At 41.8% G+C, this 14,567-nt stretch overlaps 2 protein-coding genes across 3 annotated transcripts; one reads left to right on the top strand and one right to left on the bottom strand.

Annotated features, from left to right (window-relative positions):
• Nucleotides 1-1,223: 1,223 nt before the first annotated feature.
• On the bottom strand, nt 1,224-7,132 carry ssuh2rs1 (ssu-2 homolog, related sequence 1). 2 transcript variants are annotated; one of them, XM_080015763.1, is made up of 13 exons: nt 6,769-7,132; nt 6,635-6,693; nt 4,423-4,527; nt 3,965-4,040; nt 3,432-3,561; nt 3,052-3,112; nt 2,834-2,955; nt 2,673-2,735; nt 2,466-2,548; nt 2,272-2,364; nt 2,009-2,114; nt 1,759-1,866; nt 1,224-1,619 (listed from the first exon to the last, which is right to left on the bottom strand). In XM_080015763.1, exons 1-13 carry the CDS (start codon nt 6,789-6,791, stop codon nt 1,479-1,481), a joined length of 1,170 nt encoding a protein of 389 aa, XP_079871889.1. In that variant the 5' UTR covers nt 6,792-7,132; the 3' UTR covers nt 1,224-1,478. The 2 variants fall into 2 exon arrangements, with proteins under 2 accessions (XP_079871889.1, XP_079871890.1); XM_080015764.1 differs by lacking the exons at nt 6,635-6,693; nt 6,769-7,132 and adding an exon at nt 4,743-5,096.
• Nucleotides 7,133-7,170: 38 nt separating this feature from the next.
• rpl32 (ribosomal protein L32) lies at nt 7,171-12,359 on the top strand. Its single transcript, XM_080015765.1, has 4 exons — nt 7,171-7,229; nt 8,085-8,185; nt 8,300-8,481; nt 12,193-12,359. Exons 2-4 carry the CDS (start codon nt 8,090-8,092, stop codon nt 12,320-12,322), a joined length of 408 nt encoding a protein of 135 aa, XP_079871891.1. The 5' UTR covers nt 7,171-7,229; nt 8,085-8,089; the 3' UTR covers nt 12,323-12,359.
• The last annotated feature ends 2,208 nt before the right edge of the window (nt 12,360-14,567 follow it).

Below are 14,567 nucleotides of genomic sequence, written 5' to 3'. Positions count from 1 at the left end.
TATACTACATTACTATATACTAGCTTATTACCAGTAGTACCAACACACTGCTACCATTTCTACTTACTTTGGCCTTTCCACCACCTTTGGGTTCACTATTTAGCAGAGCTACTCCTTGTTAATAGACGTATACTTACATTTGATTTATCTCTTTGACTGTTTTTCTACTCTAACACCCCCACCCCTCCCCAAGGGATTAATAAAGTGTTATATGTTATTATTCCCCATTCCCTATTATTCTCTGCCTTTTGTGCCCAAGGTTTACACGCCCCTAGCGGCAAGGTGGGATGCAAAAAAAAACAAAAAACAGCTGATTTCGGTCAAAAGGGGGGGTGCAAATAAATAAAAACTACTAGTTTGGGCCAAAAGGGGGGTGAAAATAGATAAGATAAACTTGTTTGGGTAAAAAATGGATGGAAATAAATAAAAGCAACAAGTTTAGACCAAAAGGGGAATTTAAATAAATAAAAGCACATTTCAACTTGCTTTACTGCTCCAACCCAGCTGCTGCGGGTCCTGTCAAACAGCTGACATGACCGTGCACAGCAAATAATTAATAAGCATAAATCTACATGATAGCAGGAACACGTGCCTTGTGAGTTGTACTTTTGAATTAACTGTTTACTGGGAGAGGGGGGGGGGCACAAATCTGGCAAACCAATGGAGGCTCTGGGCAACAGGAACACTATTGTGGAACTCAGGCAGCTACCACAACTGGCTCCTCCACAGCACTGTTTTGAAAGCTCATTCTGACGCCTGCGTTCTATGTAACGGCGACGATACTGGTGGAAAGGAGGTGCGATAAACATATATAACGTTGGGGTTTAGGCAATAGGATGAAATCGGGTCCATGCCTGCTGACCACTCGGTGCTCTCTGTGTAGCGTTAGCATTAGCATCGTCATAGGTAACACTAGCCCAGGACAGCCAGCATGCTAACCTTAGTTACCTCGTTGTCCCGTTCAGCTTTCCTTCGATATTTCCAAAAGCCCCGCAGCCACGAACGTCGAACGAAATGTGCTCCGCGCCAGGTTAACGCCTCGGTGTGCAGGAACGGTGCTTTACAACCAACCCTCCATATGTGGTACCGCAGCTTCCTGATCACGATGTGTTATCATGATGGCGAACACCAATGATGCTTGAGCAACAAGGTATCTACGTCATAGGCCGGCGACGCAGTGACGCACCGTCCGCTGTGAATGACGCAACTACAAAACATTCGGACACGTTTTTTTATTGGATTGAGATACAGTTCGTTATAAAAAATAAAGCGCGTGCGAACATTGACCAATTGATTTACACAGATTATGGTCAGAAAATACTGTATTGACTGAAGATCACAAATGCAAAGATTGATTAATTAATGAATCACCCAATATATGTTATTTGTTACATATGTCAGATTAGATGTTATATTTGTTCTGTAAAGCATTCATTTATCATCGAGTGGAATGCAGGGCTGTAAAAAGTACAGTAAAGTTACATGATAGAACAGCAACAGGTAGCCGGGTAATTATCCGCGTTGACTTTGAATTCGTTCCCATAAACAAAGTAAATGTGCATGTTCCCTTTCCACCTGTAGGTCACCTTGGTGATGGGGATCAACTCTATTGTTTGACGCTAAAAAAGAAGTAAAAGACATTTGTCAGTGAAAGCGGGAGATTTTGCTGAATGAAAAATGATCAAAAATGAAAAAAATAAAATACAATAAAATAAGACTACATAATCCTGATATGAATGGGAGCGGAAGCATTTTTACCTGTTGTAGAATGCGAGATGTTTGGGAGAACTTTCCCTGGTGATCACGGACAAGGCGCTCCGCAGCACCCACCACCGCAGGGTCCGGGAAGCCCATGAGAGGGTAAACCTACATCACAGCAAGTTACTTGTTGGGTCGAGATTGCACGTCTTTTTTTTTGTTCATTTGTTTAACCGTCCCATGTTGAAATAAGTAAATAATGATGTCACAGTCCCCAAATGACTTTCTATTCCTCTGTTAGTAAGCTTACCATGTATTGAGCATCTCTGAAGAGCTCTTTACCAGTCACATTGCTCAGGTTTTCCAAATGCAGACCACTTGACTGCTCCACAACATAGTCGTCCTGATTGTTAGTCCTGGGACAAATGTACGGAATCATTTAAATGAATGATCAACTTTTATGCCACAATAAAACCCTATGATTTCCATATTTGTAAGGTCTTGAAAACCGCCATTTCAGTAGCTATGTTTGTCAGTCCCAATAGAAATTATCCAGCAAAAAAAAACAACTACCATTTCACAGTCAGTTTGATGTAGACCAAAAGTTGTCGTTTTCCGTTGCATATCCCACATCCACTTGATCCTTGGCCATGACAATAGACACAACTGCAACAGAAAAAGGTATTTTTTAAGAAGATAATTTAGAAATGATAGATACTGACGCTATTTTTTCATTACTCTAAACAAAAAAATGGACACAAATGTACTTTTCTCTCCCTCTGCCATTACAGTGGCTGCATCGATCATCTCCATGGCGAAAGCCAGATCCATTGCACACCCAACAAACTTTCTAAATATGGCAAAAAATAAAAAATACAAACATGACAGACAATGAATCAAATCAAATGAATCATGCATCAAACACTCTTTGGGTCCCAAAGCAACCTCTGAAAAATCTTCAGAAAATGACTTACACTGCCAGCGCCAGCACAGTGTTTGCAAGGTGTTCTCCCCATGCCAAAACAAACGTGGCAGTTCTGTAGATAAATATTTATTATCAGGAAAAAGTCATGTGATTTGCGTGTTCTGTCATCTTTACAGAAAGTGGCATATTAAAGTTCTAATGAAGATTTACCTTCACAGATGATGTGTATGGAACCTTGATAACCTGCTGTTCATCCTTGAAAAAAGTGGGAGTTTGAGCAGGGATATCCCAGGGTCCTGGAGATGGCTGGGAAAAGGCATCCACAGGTTGGCCTGACCAAAAGAACCTTGTATTAAAACTGTGAAGTAATGGCAACCACTAGAATTAAAAAGATAAGACACATATGCCATGGCTAAAAATGTCCACACCATTGTATGGTTCCTGACTCCACTCTGTAGATCTGGACTCTGTGAATGTTTCCAGGCGGTACTAAAACAGTCAGGGGGAGCATTTAACTGTTATTTTTCACAAAATGAGACAAAAGTATTTAATTTGCATTCAGATATGCTACATAAATTGCTATGTGAGAATTTTAAAAAGGCATTATTATAAAAAGTGGAGAATCAAAATCAACAATTAGCTATACAGGATGTTGAAAACATCATTCCTGTCAAAAGGTTTCATGCCATAAATATATCGCTCAACATCTTCTGCTAAATAAAGCTGGTTTCCACAATAATTATAGGAATGCAAATATCCTGCACTGAATCCAGATATAAATGCACATACACTTAGTTCTCCTCCCTACCCGGTATGTATTGAATGCCTCCATGTTGGTTATCACCCCATCCTTTGCTGGTGCGGAACTATAGCAGCACTTACTGGAGGCATACAGGGCCAACGCATCCCGGGCCGTATCCTCACTTATGGAAGGGATGCTGAAAACAGGTACACAGGTACACAAAGAGATGTGTAATAAATTCTGATTCCATTTAAGTCAATGAAGATGGGGACTTTACATCTGGCTTAACATATCCAAGAGACACAGATCTTTTATATGTGATATTGCTGAAAACATGAGTTTGGGGTCATGATAACATAATGACTACTGTACTTTCTCTCTCATTAAATATGTTGTATCCTTCTAAAAAAAAGGAATAAAATTGAGTCTCGCACTTGCGATACAGTTAAACCTACTAAGTCAGGCTATTATAGCCTTAAATTAAACAACTAATTCTGCTAAAGTAGAATACTGCAAATAGTGGTTTATACATCCTATATACATATACAGCGTATAAACTTGTGTTATAAATCCCCCAACAGTGGTATTTGAAACCTAACCTCCAATGCAGTTGTGAAGGTCCAGGTTCTGGCTGGGGAGCGGGGCAGGAAGGCATTGGCGGGGGCAAGAATCCACCTAAAACAAACAAGCGAGCACAGCAGATTCTTAACTTAATTGCCTCGAACAGTCTCAACATTTTTCCCAACCCCTTCAATTTTATACGCATTAGGCCACCTGACACCATTTGCTGAAGATGTTGTCTCTAGGAGCCTCAATCTTAGAACATTTTTATTGTTACATAATGATATTGTCGAAATTCCACCCCAGTCTATACTACAAATAGGGAGATAAGAGTGGAACTGGCATGTTGTAGCGTGTTGTAACATCTGGGGGTCACCAGACCGTGGGTTGAGAACCACTGGTCTATTAAAGTTGACTTGCTTATTTTAAACACAATTTTTTAAATTGTTTTTTTTTTTTTTGGTTTGTTTTCGTTGGACCACCGTCCATACTTCACCTCCGCCTCCGGACATTGTTCCTTCGTATCCGGGCACATTGTCGAACATGTTGGCCGGAGGAGCGCTGGGGCCGAGGGAGTCGCCCGTGGGTGGGGCGAACATCGCTGCAAGCAAACCAGATAAACTCGTTGAGGCGTAGACGCGCACGTAGAGCTGTCATTTCGAGGCATTTTGTACAGCCAGATTTTGTGAAAGTCAGCGAAGCAAACTTTATCACAATCGTTTTCGTTGTGCCCGATCCCCGCATTTCCTCGGCTTTCGGATAAACAACAAGGTAAAACAGAGGATAAGAATGAGCGCAGAGCTGGCCTTCACTTACCTCGTCCCTCCAAGTGGTTTTCCATTGTACATGTATAGACATAGACTATATACAAGGATATACAAACAACTGAAAGACGAAGCGCGTCAAGCGGACCCCGTCAGGCTATGGTCATTGTTCAAGGAAATTGAGAAAATGGAGAAAAACGCAGCAGAACGGGAAGAAAAGCAGGCGTGACGATCCACCCACAGATCACACACTCACACTCCGAGCGTCCGAGATGACGCTGTCCCTGTGTGACGTGAAACTGTTGCTTCAGACGGGAAGATTTGAAGAAAAAAAATCCTTTAACCTCAAACAAGAATTACTACAACACATCCGAAGAGCCCTTGGCTCTCAATATGTTGGCAATGTCTTCCCACATTGTAAAAAAAAAAAAAAAAAAAAAGCATTTATTTAATTATTTCTTCGTTTATTGTACGTTTATTTATTTTCACTTTTTTTTGTATTTTATATTATTGTTTCCTCACACCCACATGTTTCTGTTTGCGGGTTCATTCGCTACTCAACTTCCATGACTTTGTTTGGATACAATTGTTAAATAAACAAAACGGTTTCCAAAAAAAATGTTCCGCGCGCGCACTGAGAAACGTCAAATATCTGTAATATAGTTCAAGGCAAAAAAAAAAATCATAAACGTTAAGTTGTGTTGTTCATAAAAAGTACATGCACTGCAAGAGGAAAATATTGTATAAAATTAATTAATCTATTCCTTAAAATGCTACGGGGTGCAGTAAATATTTACTTATTTAGCCCAGTGTTTCTCAATTCGGGGTACGCGTACCCCTTGGGGTACTGCAGGCGGTACCTACAGGGGGTACTTCGAAAATTAAAAAAGAAATGTGTAAAAAAAACATTGGTTAATGTTAAAAAAAAACACAAGACGCACATATAGTACATAATTTATGTTAATTCTCTTTTATTTTTTCCTCCCAATGCCAGTGAAGGGGGTAATCAGCTGAAAGACAATATCTTAGACTTGGATCTTAGACTTGGAGATCTTTCGAGATCTCTACAGATCTTTCGAGATCTCTAGATCAGTTGATAGCTTTAGAGATCTTTGGAGATTTTAGAGATCAGAAGAGATCTTAGAGATCCGTAGTGATCTTTAGATATCCATAGAGTTCTTTAAGAAGAATCTTGCCACGCAACACACCACACTACAACACATGCATCCACACACACACACACACACGCACATGCTTCGGATGGTGGCCTCTGCATTTGACTATGGAACCAAGTGTCCATCGCTGGTCAGACGATGATGATGCTTAGAGATTTTTAGAGATCTTAGAGATCAGTAGAGATGTTTAGATATCAGTAGAGATCTTTGGAGACCTGAGAGATCAGTGTAGATCTTCAGTGCATTGCACTGCCGCCTCACAGGAAGAAGGTCCTGGTTTCGATTCCGAGATAAAGTTTGAGGCCCAGCGGACCAGCCCACGGTGCTCAGATCAAGCGCCTCATTGATGCGTCAACATCGGGCTTGCCGCCCACTTACACTGTGACCCCTAAAAACACAACCCCGTTCCCCGAATTATCCAATGAATAAATAAATAAACGGAAGTTCGTACGTGAACTTGAACTTGAAGTGCAACGATTGATTTTGTGGTGATGATGATGATGATGATGATGATGATGATTATTATCATTCAATATCCATCGGGGATCAAATGTTATCATATTACTTATCGTTATTACAACGTCGTGTACGTGTACAGCATGTTCGTTCGACGCACAAAATAAAATGTACGCAATTCGATTATTACAATATGAAGTTGGTTTTACAAAATAACAAACCGTTGTCCCCACTAGTAGCATGAGATAGAATAACGGTGTATTATTTATAGGTGGTGAGCTGAGCAGTGTTTTTTAGCCGCGGGGTGTACTACCTGGAGCCGCTTCGGGGTGCGCCGCGTACCCGGGATTGGCGACGCCGCGGAACTGTTCGCTGAAAGCAGAGCAGTACAGCCCGTTAGAAGAGCCGCCACGGTGCGCCCGAGGGGCCGCCACACAGCTCGCTCACCTGTGGATGTGTTGGTACGCCATCTTCAAGACACCGAAATGAAGAGACGCGAGAGGCCGGAGGATGAGTCGGGAAACCTGTGAAGTCTGGGGAAACGAAACTTAAAGCAGCCCCGGCCAGGAAAAACGAGACAGTTATTTCCAGGAAGTGCGCGATTCTCTTTCGCAATGCCGTGAAGCAACTACACTCGCGTAAAAGGGGATGTGCCTTGAACGTAAACGCCACAAACGACAGCAACACAAGTATATATTCAATAGCAATTCATGATTTTTTTTTTTTACGTCTTACATTTAAAAATATATACTATGGTCAACTTTGTGTTATCAGACTAAACTGCAGTACGTTCCTGTACGCCGTAGTCCAAAGAAAAATACACTACCCATAATCCACCGCGGCGCTCCCGGAAGCCCTTTTCCTTCCTTCCGCCGTTGCGAGAAGCCCTTTTTGGATACTGTCGGCGGGTGAGTGGACCTAATCTATGTCCATCTGTGCGTTTATTCGCGTTATCGAGACGCAAACCCGCCACCGGTCCGCCGCAATCACCCCCCGTGTGTGCGCCGCGTACAAATGGTCGACGGCGCCTTCGTTGTTCCTCTGAAACGGAGCGTACGAGTGGAGCGAGCGGCTTGCTCTGTTCGGTTAGCTCCCCGTCTCTCATGGCGCTAGCTTGAATACGGGCCCGTCTCGAAGCGTGGCCTCACCGGCTGCCTCGACGACCTGCGCGTAGGCTCCGGCGAATCCAAAGGGTTGAGGTCGTGGCGATAGATCTCATACATGCACCCTAATACATGTTGTCTTGGAGGTATATTAGCATGGCTGCAGATAGACGCCAGGCGCCATTGCCGAGGCTTGTTTCGTTAGCCTACACGTAGCCTTGTGGGTGTCCATGCTCGTGTATACAGTGAGTAACTGAAGGATCGCCCTGGCCCCTTTTCACAGCAGTGGTTTTGATTGTGTATTAATGGCTAAACACAACTGAAGCCAATCGCATTCATAGTGTCTGTGTCGCGTAGGTTTTACTGTGTACCATGGACACACGCTGGTACACAGCGCACCAACAGTCAACCTCAATTAGAGTCTCAAGCGGCGTATACCCTTCCATGTCATGTCAAAATGTCTGCTGTGGATAGGGGCTATAGGCCTTGTATCAGAATGAAGCCATTTTTTGTTAATGTCGCAAGACCAGCCTGTTTCGTTATGTTACTATTAAACTCTAAAATAATGCCTTGACAAGTTATGGTTGCATGTTCTCAAACCCACCAACTTTTATTGTCATGAGACCTAATGTTAACTGTGTTTTTCCTTTTCTATTTTAGTCACCATGCCTGCTCTGCGGCCCCTCACAAAACCTAAAATCGTCAAAAAGCGGACCAAGAAATTCATCCGCCATCAGTCTGACCGATATGTCAAGATCGCGGTAAGAGTCTGCGTGACGTGCATTTGCACCGTGGGATGCGAATGTGACTGAAATTTTTCTAAAGACCCCAGTGGTGACTGAAGGTGCCTGATGGTATTAACTTTCTCTCAACAGAAAAACTGGCGTAAGCCCAGAGGTATTGACAACAGGGTCCGCAGGCGGTTCAAGGGTCAGATGCTGATGCCAAACATTGGTTATGGTAGCAACAAGAAGACAAAGTACATGCTGCCAACTGGCTTCAAGAAGTTCCTTATACACAACATCAAGGAGCTCGAGGTGCTGATGATGAGCAACAAGTAAGTTGTCTTTCATCCCACTTTCTAGAATGTTTATTGGAATGATGTAGATGACTTTGCCTATTGTAATATTAGCGTATGCTTTTTGGGGTCAGATGACTGCCACATTCACCCCCATTGGCGTCTTATTTGCATTTTGTCTTGAAGCCTTTATGTTGTTTTTCCCATTCTCTAATGCGGTGGACATGTCTTAATGTGTTCTCTAGGGTGAATGCTAATGCGAAACCAAACTTTTAAGAAATCAAGTAGAATCTGCTTTGACTGGCATAATCAAATCGTCAACTAACACAGTTTACCTGCGGGGTCATTCGCCGTCTTCTTTTGGCTGCTCCTGTTCGGGGTCGGGCGGCATTAAAGCATTTCATTTAATATTCTTAAAATGAGGCCCAAAAGGCGTTTAATTTAGTTAACAAAGTACTGAATTTTGTACGATTTAATAAACATGTAACGGCATAAATAACTGGTCTGGTCGCATACCCTTTAACATGCAAATAACGGCGCAGCAGGGAGATGACATCAAGTGGCGACTTCAATTCTTAAAAGGATAGTGCAGGCTTATCTCAGTATCGAGCCAAATTAATATTATTTTTACATTTATCTGGATTTTGGTGATATTTCAAAGAAAAATAGGCGGCAAAGCTGTGAAATGTTTACAAGAGTTTGAAGTGAAAATATTATTTGTGGTTTGTTGGGGGTTTCCGGTTTACGTGGTGTAGTAGTACTTTTTTTTTCAGACTGATAGACAACCCTCGTTAACTGATAATTAAGTTAGTTAATTCAGACAGACTATGTTCTATTAAGAATTTACGAATGGAAAAGTTTACATCGTGATAATGGCAATATTTCGACTTGACGACGTTAGGGATGGGCATGAGTACTCAATTTGGACGTCAGTATTTCTTCAACGTATAGAGTGATCGCATTTTTACTAGAGGGTTCCCACAATAAGGTTTGCGAAAACGATCTCTTTACTTTAAATAATATAAAATCCAGTCACACGCGTTCATTTATTATAAACGGTTTATTATAAATATAGCATTTTCATTTCATTACTGTTTTGTTCCAGCCGGGGGCTGCCTAAGCTGTCCTTTTACATGCCTGGCATAAAAGCCACATGTGGTTGCACGTGTTGCCCCAATGAGTTGTATTTAAGAAATAGACTGTTTTTCTTTTACCATGCAAAAAAGTTTTGTTTTTTAACTGATGATATAAATCGGTCTAAATTCTTATTGAAGTGCTATTATTATTCAAGTACTTGGTAAGTAATTCTTCTGATTTTCCATCATATCCTTCATACTTAGCCACTATGGCTGTGAATTTGGCATTAAATTTCATTTAAGTGGTATTAAAAAGTCTTAAAAACTTGGATAATCCTGGGTGTAACCTGAGGTAAATACATGCCTGCTCTTTTGGAGATCTCCGGAAGATGCAGCAGTAACACGAGGTTGTGGTAATTTTAAGTATTATATTAAAAATAATACCATTAAATGCCTTCAAAGGCATGTACTAGTCAATGGAACATCTGTCCTTTAAGGTTGTGCGACTGTTTTATTATACAACAAATTTCATGTCAGCTTTTACTCATAATTGTACTTAAACATTTCATCATACCATGTATGATTGGTCAAGCCTTTTCATCTTATAAAATGACTAGCCAGCCATGTTGAATGATTCGCCTAATTAAACTGGTCGACATACATACAATGGTATATTAAGCATAATGGTAGATTTATAATTCTAATAGTGTGTACACCAATATTCAGATCCAGCTCATTAAACCATCAAATACTGGCAAGAAACTATCATTAGAGGCTGTTGTGAAGGTTAACATTTATTTTATTCATTGTCATCTAGCAGACACTAACATGGGTTACAATCTCTGGTGAAAAATGGATTGGGATTCAGCAGTCCTGGCACTAGGTGTGAGCTTGTTCCACTGTTGCGTTGCCAGACTCTATGTTAATGGTTGCTCCAGCAGCAGCGGTGGAATAAATTAGTTTTCTCTTTTTGCAGCCGTTTCCTAAAATATGCACCTCTGGAGACAAACATTTGGGATGCATTATCTTACTCTTGTACTAGCACTGCCCTGCAGCGAGCCCAACACAGCTGGACTGTGTGCATACATGGAGAGGAATGCAACAGATGGAGCGGTTTTTTTCTTTGTGTAAAAATGTAACTTAAATGCACAGCAAGAGTTAACCTGGAAATTCATCCTGTACTTGAATCATCATGATGGGGAATGGGATGACGCCTGCACTTTCCCAAGGCAGAGCTCAGAGGTTCATGCTTTGCTCATGCCCTGGAATGACGTCACTAAACATTAATCATGCCTCTTGTTGATGTTAGAATCTGCCTGAATTATTTAAAATCATAACCTAAAGCAGTCGTTTTTTTGGAGATGTGCAGCGTCTAGGGCTGTACTGGACTTAAGATTTTGTCAGTCGAATTGCATTCAGCTGTTATGTATGCAAATATTCAACTTTTCAGGGAGGGGGGAGGCAAGGAAGAGTGGGGCAAAAGCTTGTGCCAAGGGTTTCGAGCAGAGACTCTGTATTAAATGTGTCCCTGGGGTAAATTATTAAAGATTGTAGTATCGATAAGCTCCGACGTTAACGGTATTGGAGAAATTAACAAAATTGATTTTCTATTTTTTTAGGCTATACAACCCGTTTCTTTGCAATAAGATAAAGGTATTTGTCGAAGAAGCATTTTCAATATCATCAGAAGAGACATTGCTCCTCTCTCCCGCTGCATAACCAGAGATATGCGCGACGGGGGGCGGGAGCGGCTCCCCCAGCCCGGCTCTCACACGCATGAGGAGACCCTGCTGTGAGCAAGCGATCGGGAGCAATTTGCTTGTCTGTCTCAGGCAGAGAGGGGCACAGGTGCGCATGCTAGCGATGCACGCGCCAACAATGTGGTGGCCATGATCAGCTTGCCAGAACTGTGTTTTATTTAAATAACTCCTTATGGAACAAACCCGTAATGGGGATACGGCCATCACAGGGGGTTATTTTCTGACTGGACGCCTTGATTGATTGCACTCTCTACAAAAACATTTCTATGTAGTTTTATCTCGTCTCTATTGAAAAGGCTGTAGCTGTGCACAGTTGAGGTGGGGGAGTAAAAATAAATAAATACTCGCGCAGAAATGCCGTGGAGCTCCAACAGTGGATTTAATAGGACGCCTGAACCAATGCCACGCTGCGCCAACGCATCCGGTGACTTCTACTGTGATAACGTAATACCACGCTCCACGTGAGCGTAGTTAACCATGGGGGCTGCACCGAACGGGGGGTGGGGGGGTGTTCAGTCATAGGGCAGTGGCTTTATGAGCTGTGAGCCGTAACATCCACCCCAATTAAATAGAATCCACTGTCCCGGGAAACAGGAGTTGGTCTTTAAGTTTTGCTATGATCTTTATTGCTTTATGCCCCTCTGGAATAAATGCTGCATTCCCATGAGCACTGTTGCCCTGTGCCAAAGGTCTTTGGATCTCTGGAAGGGCTTTCAATAAGGTGGTTGGCCTTACTCGCCAAGTGTAGTGATTAAGTAATGCAGCTTTTCCCACATTGCCTGGTAATCTCACTCAAGTCACAAATGTAATGTAGACCTGAAATAGAAATAACAATTTATTTTATTTTCTAGTTTCTTCGATCTCAACCCCCTCAATTTAAATGAAACTGTCCTTTTTCTTGTGTGTTTGTGCAGGACCCACTGTGCTGAGATTGCCCATAATGTTTCCTCAAAGAACAGGAAGCTCATTGTGGAGCGGGCAGCTCAGCTGGCCATCAAGATCACCAACCCCAACGCCAGGCTGCGCAGCGAGGAGAACGAATGATCTGGCCATTATTTTCACAATAAAGTCTTTAAAAATTGAGTTTGTCAGCCTGGTTTCTGTCCTGTATTGCCAACAACTTCCTTATTTTGTTTTTAGGCACTTATGAGCAGATTCCCAAATGGGGAAGTGTTGAACACAATAAAACGGATAAGGCAGAAGTGCAGCCCAAAGAATGCCTGAGGGTTGTCTGTCTATTGTAGCGTGAATAATATTATTGTTTATTCCTCTAATCTGTTAAAAACATAGTCGTCCTCTAATAGTCTATAAAGTCAATGTCCTGTGGCTATTAAAATCATTGAAGCCTTCCATATATGCTTATGTTCTTGCTCAGAAATTATAAACTCATATTTGGGGATATGGATAAGGATGCCAGTTCTGACCTTGGCCAATGCAGGAAACCACTTAACATTTTACATTATAGAGCCTGGCGATAATAAAGGGTGTTTGAACGACAACCATTTACCACAACATCACCGGCTCACACTGCGTTGTACCGTTACAGCCAACAGCCCGGGGTGAGAGTTTCCATTGCGTTCTGTCAGCCAAGCTGTGTGCCCCACAGCTTGTAGCCTGGCTCCATCTGTCCATGGTAAAGCGACCATGCCCGCGATGCAGGAAAAGCCATTTATATTGCCTGAAGGCAATTTGAAAGGTGAATGAGCAAGTCTGCTAAAGGAAGATGCCTACAATAGACGTAAGTTTATGTATTTCCATCTTTACTGCTCCTGGGATAAATACCCCTCCATGCCCCCTGCTTTTGTGACTGGTTTGGAGGATTCACCTGAGATGATTGGAAGTCTTCCAGACTCAAGGGGCTGTGGAAACAAGACAGCCTGAGACTGCAGTGGTAAAGAAGTTGACAGCGTTGGGACATAGAGTCTTATTTTCCCTGTCAGTGGAAGAAAAATGAATATGTCAGCGAGGGTGATCTTTGCAAAGGGGCGACCCAGCCCCAAGCATTTTGCCTTGGCCTTTTCTCCTGCCGACTCCACCCGGAAAGGAGCCCGGCCGGGCGGAGGAAAGAGGAGGCTGTTCTCCTTCTCTCTCAGATGCAGGCTGGGCATCATCAGAGGCAGAACCAAAGGTAAATCCTAAAGTAAAACCTTACTTCACGTCACAGAATTTGTGCTTAAGATGGTTACTAGATTGAAATATTGTTTCTAAGGTGGTGCTATCTTCCGCTTAGCAATTTATTTAGAATAACAGCAAATGCACCAGCACATAAGGAATGTCCCCATTTCGGATCACTGGTACTGCTCAGATGTTGACACCAGAGTCCTGTCGCAGGGCTATGATGGCCTACACTGACACTATTCTCTTCAATGAAAAATAACAAATATGTTATAGCACACTGCCCCCTCTATAGTTATGTGGCAGAAAATGTATATCCCCACCATCTGTGGTGTTGCAGTCACAGAAATATAGATGTGAACAGAATACGTAGTAGGTGACACAAGTATCTCAATACTCTTGAGAAGCTTGTCACCTGCTACGTACACAACCCACGACCATTGCGTGCACAATAAATTTGCAAAACAAAATAATGAAAGGAGAAAAAACAAATGGTTTTTTTTGTCATTTTATTTTAAAGCTCATAGTAGGAGTCTATGTTGTAGTCCTCTTTGTAATGATGGATCTTTTTTTTTTACTGCATCCTCTCCACTGCTGGCTGACTATGTTATTATATTATTATTGAGTGGCTTGCTTGTAATGGGGGATATAACCATGGGATGGCAGTACAGTCAGTTTACTCCATAATTATATCCCTCGTGAATTCTGTAAACACACTGGAGCAGCTCACATCATTAATTTTGGGTCCTTATGAAGTGAACGCATTTCAGGGAAATAAATTATACTTTTCACGTTCCCATCAATCTGGATACATTATTTTTCTTTTTTTTCTTTTTTGCATAAAAAAAATCCTTTTTATTTACATATCATTTTCTCAGGGGTTTCGGTCTCTTTATATATTTTATTTGTTCTTGTTTTCTTGGTTTATTAAGTCTAATGAGACCCCAGACTCTGTATTTATTAAAAAAAATTTTATCACATAAATGATTTACTCTGAATTCTGTATTTACTCAGGGTTCTGCATAGATGGTGATTATTCTAGTGTAAAATTGTTTTAGTAAAAGGGCTGTTTAATTGTTAGCCTTTTTTTTTTTTTTTTTTTACCACCCTCTTCCCCTGGGATTAAAACAGACCAACACACTGCTCGGTCCCCTGCCTCCTTTATTCTGGTGGA

Source organism: Zeus faber (genome assembly GCF_960531495.2).
Source record: "Zeus faber genome assembly, chromosome: 15".
Classification (NCBI taxonomy): domain Eukaryota; kingdom Metazoa; phylum Chordata; class Actinopteri; order Zeiformes; family Zeidae; genus Zeus; species Zeus faber.
This window is presented reverse-complemented; position numbering and strand designations above follow the sequence as displayed.

Bases quoted from the DNA above. Each gene is read 5' to 3' on its own strand.
- rpl32 (XM_080015765.1), top strand. From the start codon at position 8,090: ATGCCTGCTCTGCGGCCCCTCACAAAACCTAAAATCGTCAAAAAGCGG. The intron at 8,186-8,299 runs GTAAGAGTCTGC...TTCTCTCAACAG, and splicing joins ACCGATATGTCAAGATCGCG to AAAAACTGGCGTAAGCCCAG. The intron at 8,482-12,192 runs GTAAGTTGTCTT...GTGTTTGTGCAG, and splicing joins GTGCTGATGATGAGCAACAA to GACCCACTGTGCTGAGATTG.
- ssuh2rs1 (XM_080015763.1), bottom strand. From the start codon at position 6,791: ATGGCGTACCAACACATCCACAG. The intron at 2,736-2,833 runs GTAAATCTTCAT...ATTTATCTACAG, and splicing joins CATACACATCATCTGTGAAG to AACTGCCACGTTTGTTTTGG. The intron at 2,365-2,465 runs GTACATTTGTGT...TTTCTGTTGCAG, and splicing joins AATGGCAGAGGGAGAGAAAA to TTGTGTCTATTGTCATGGCC.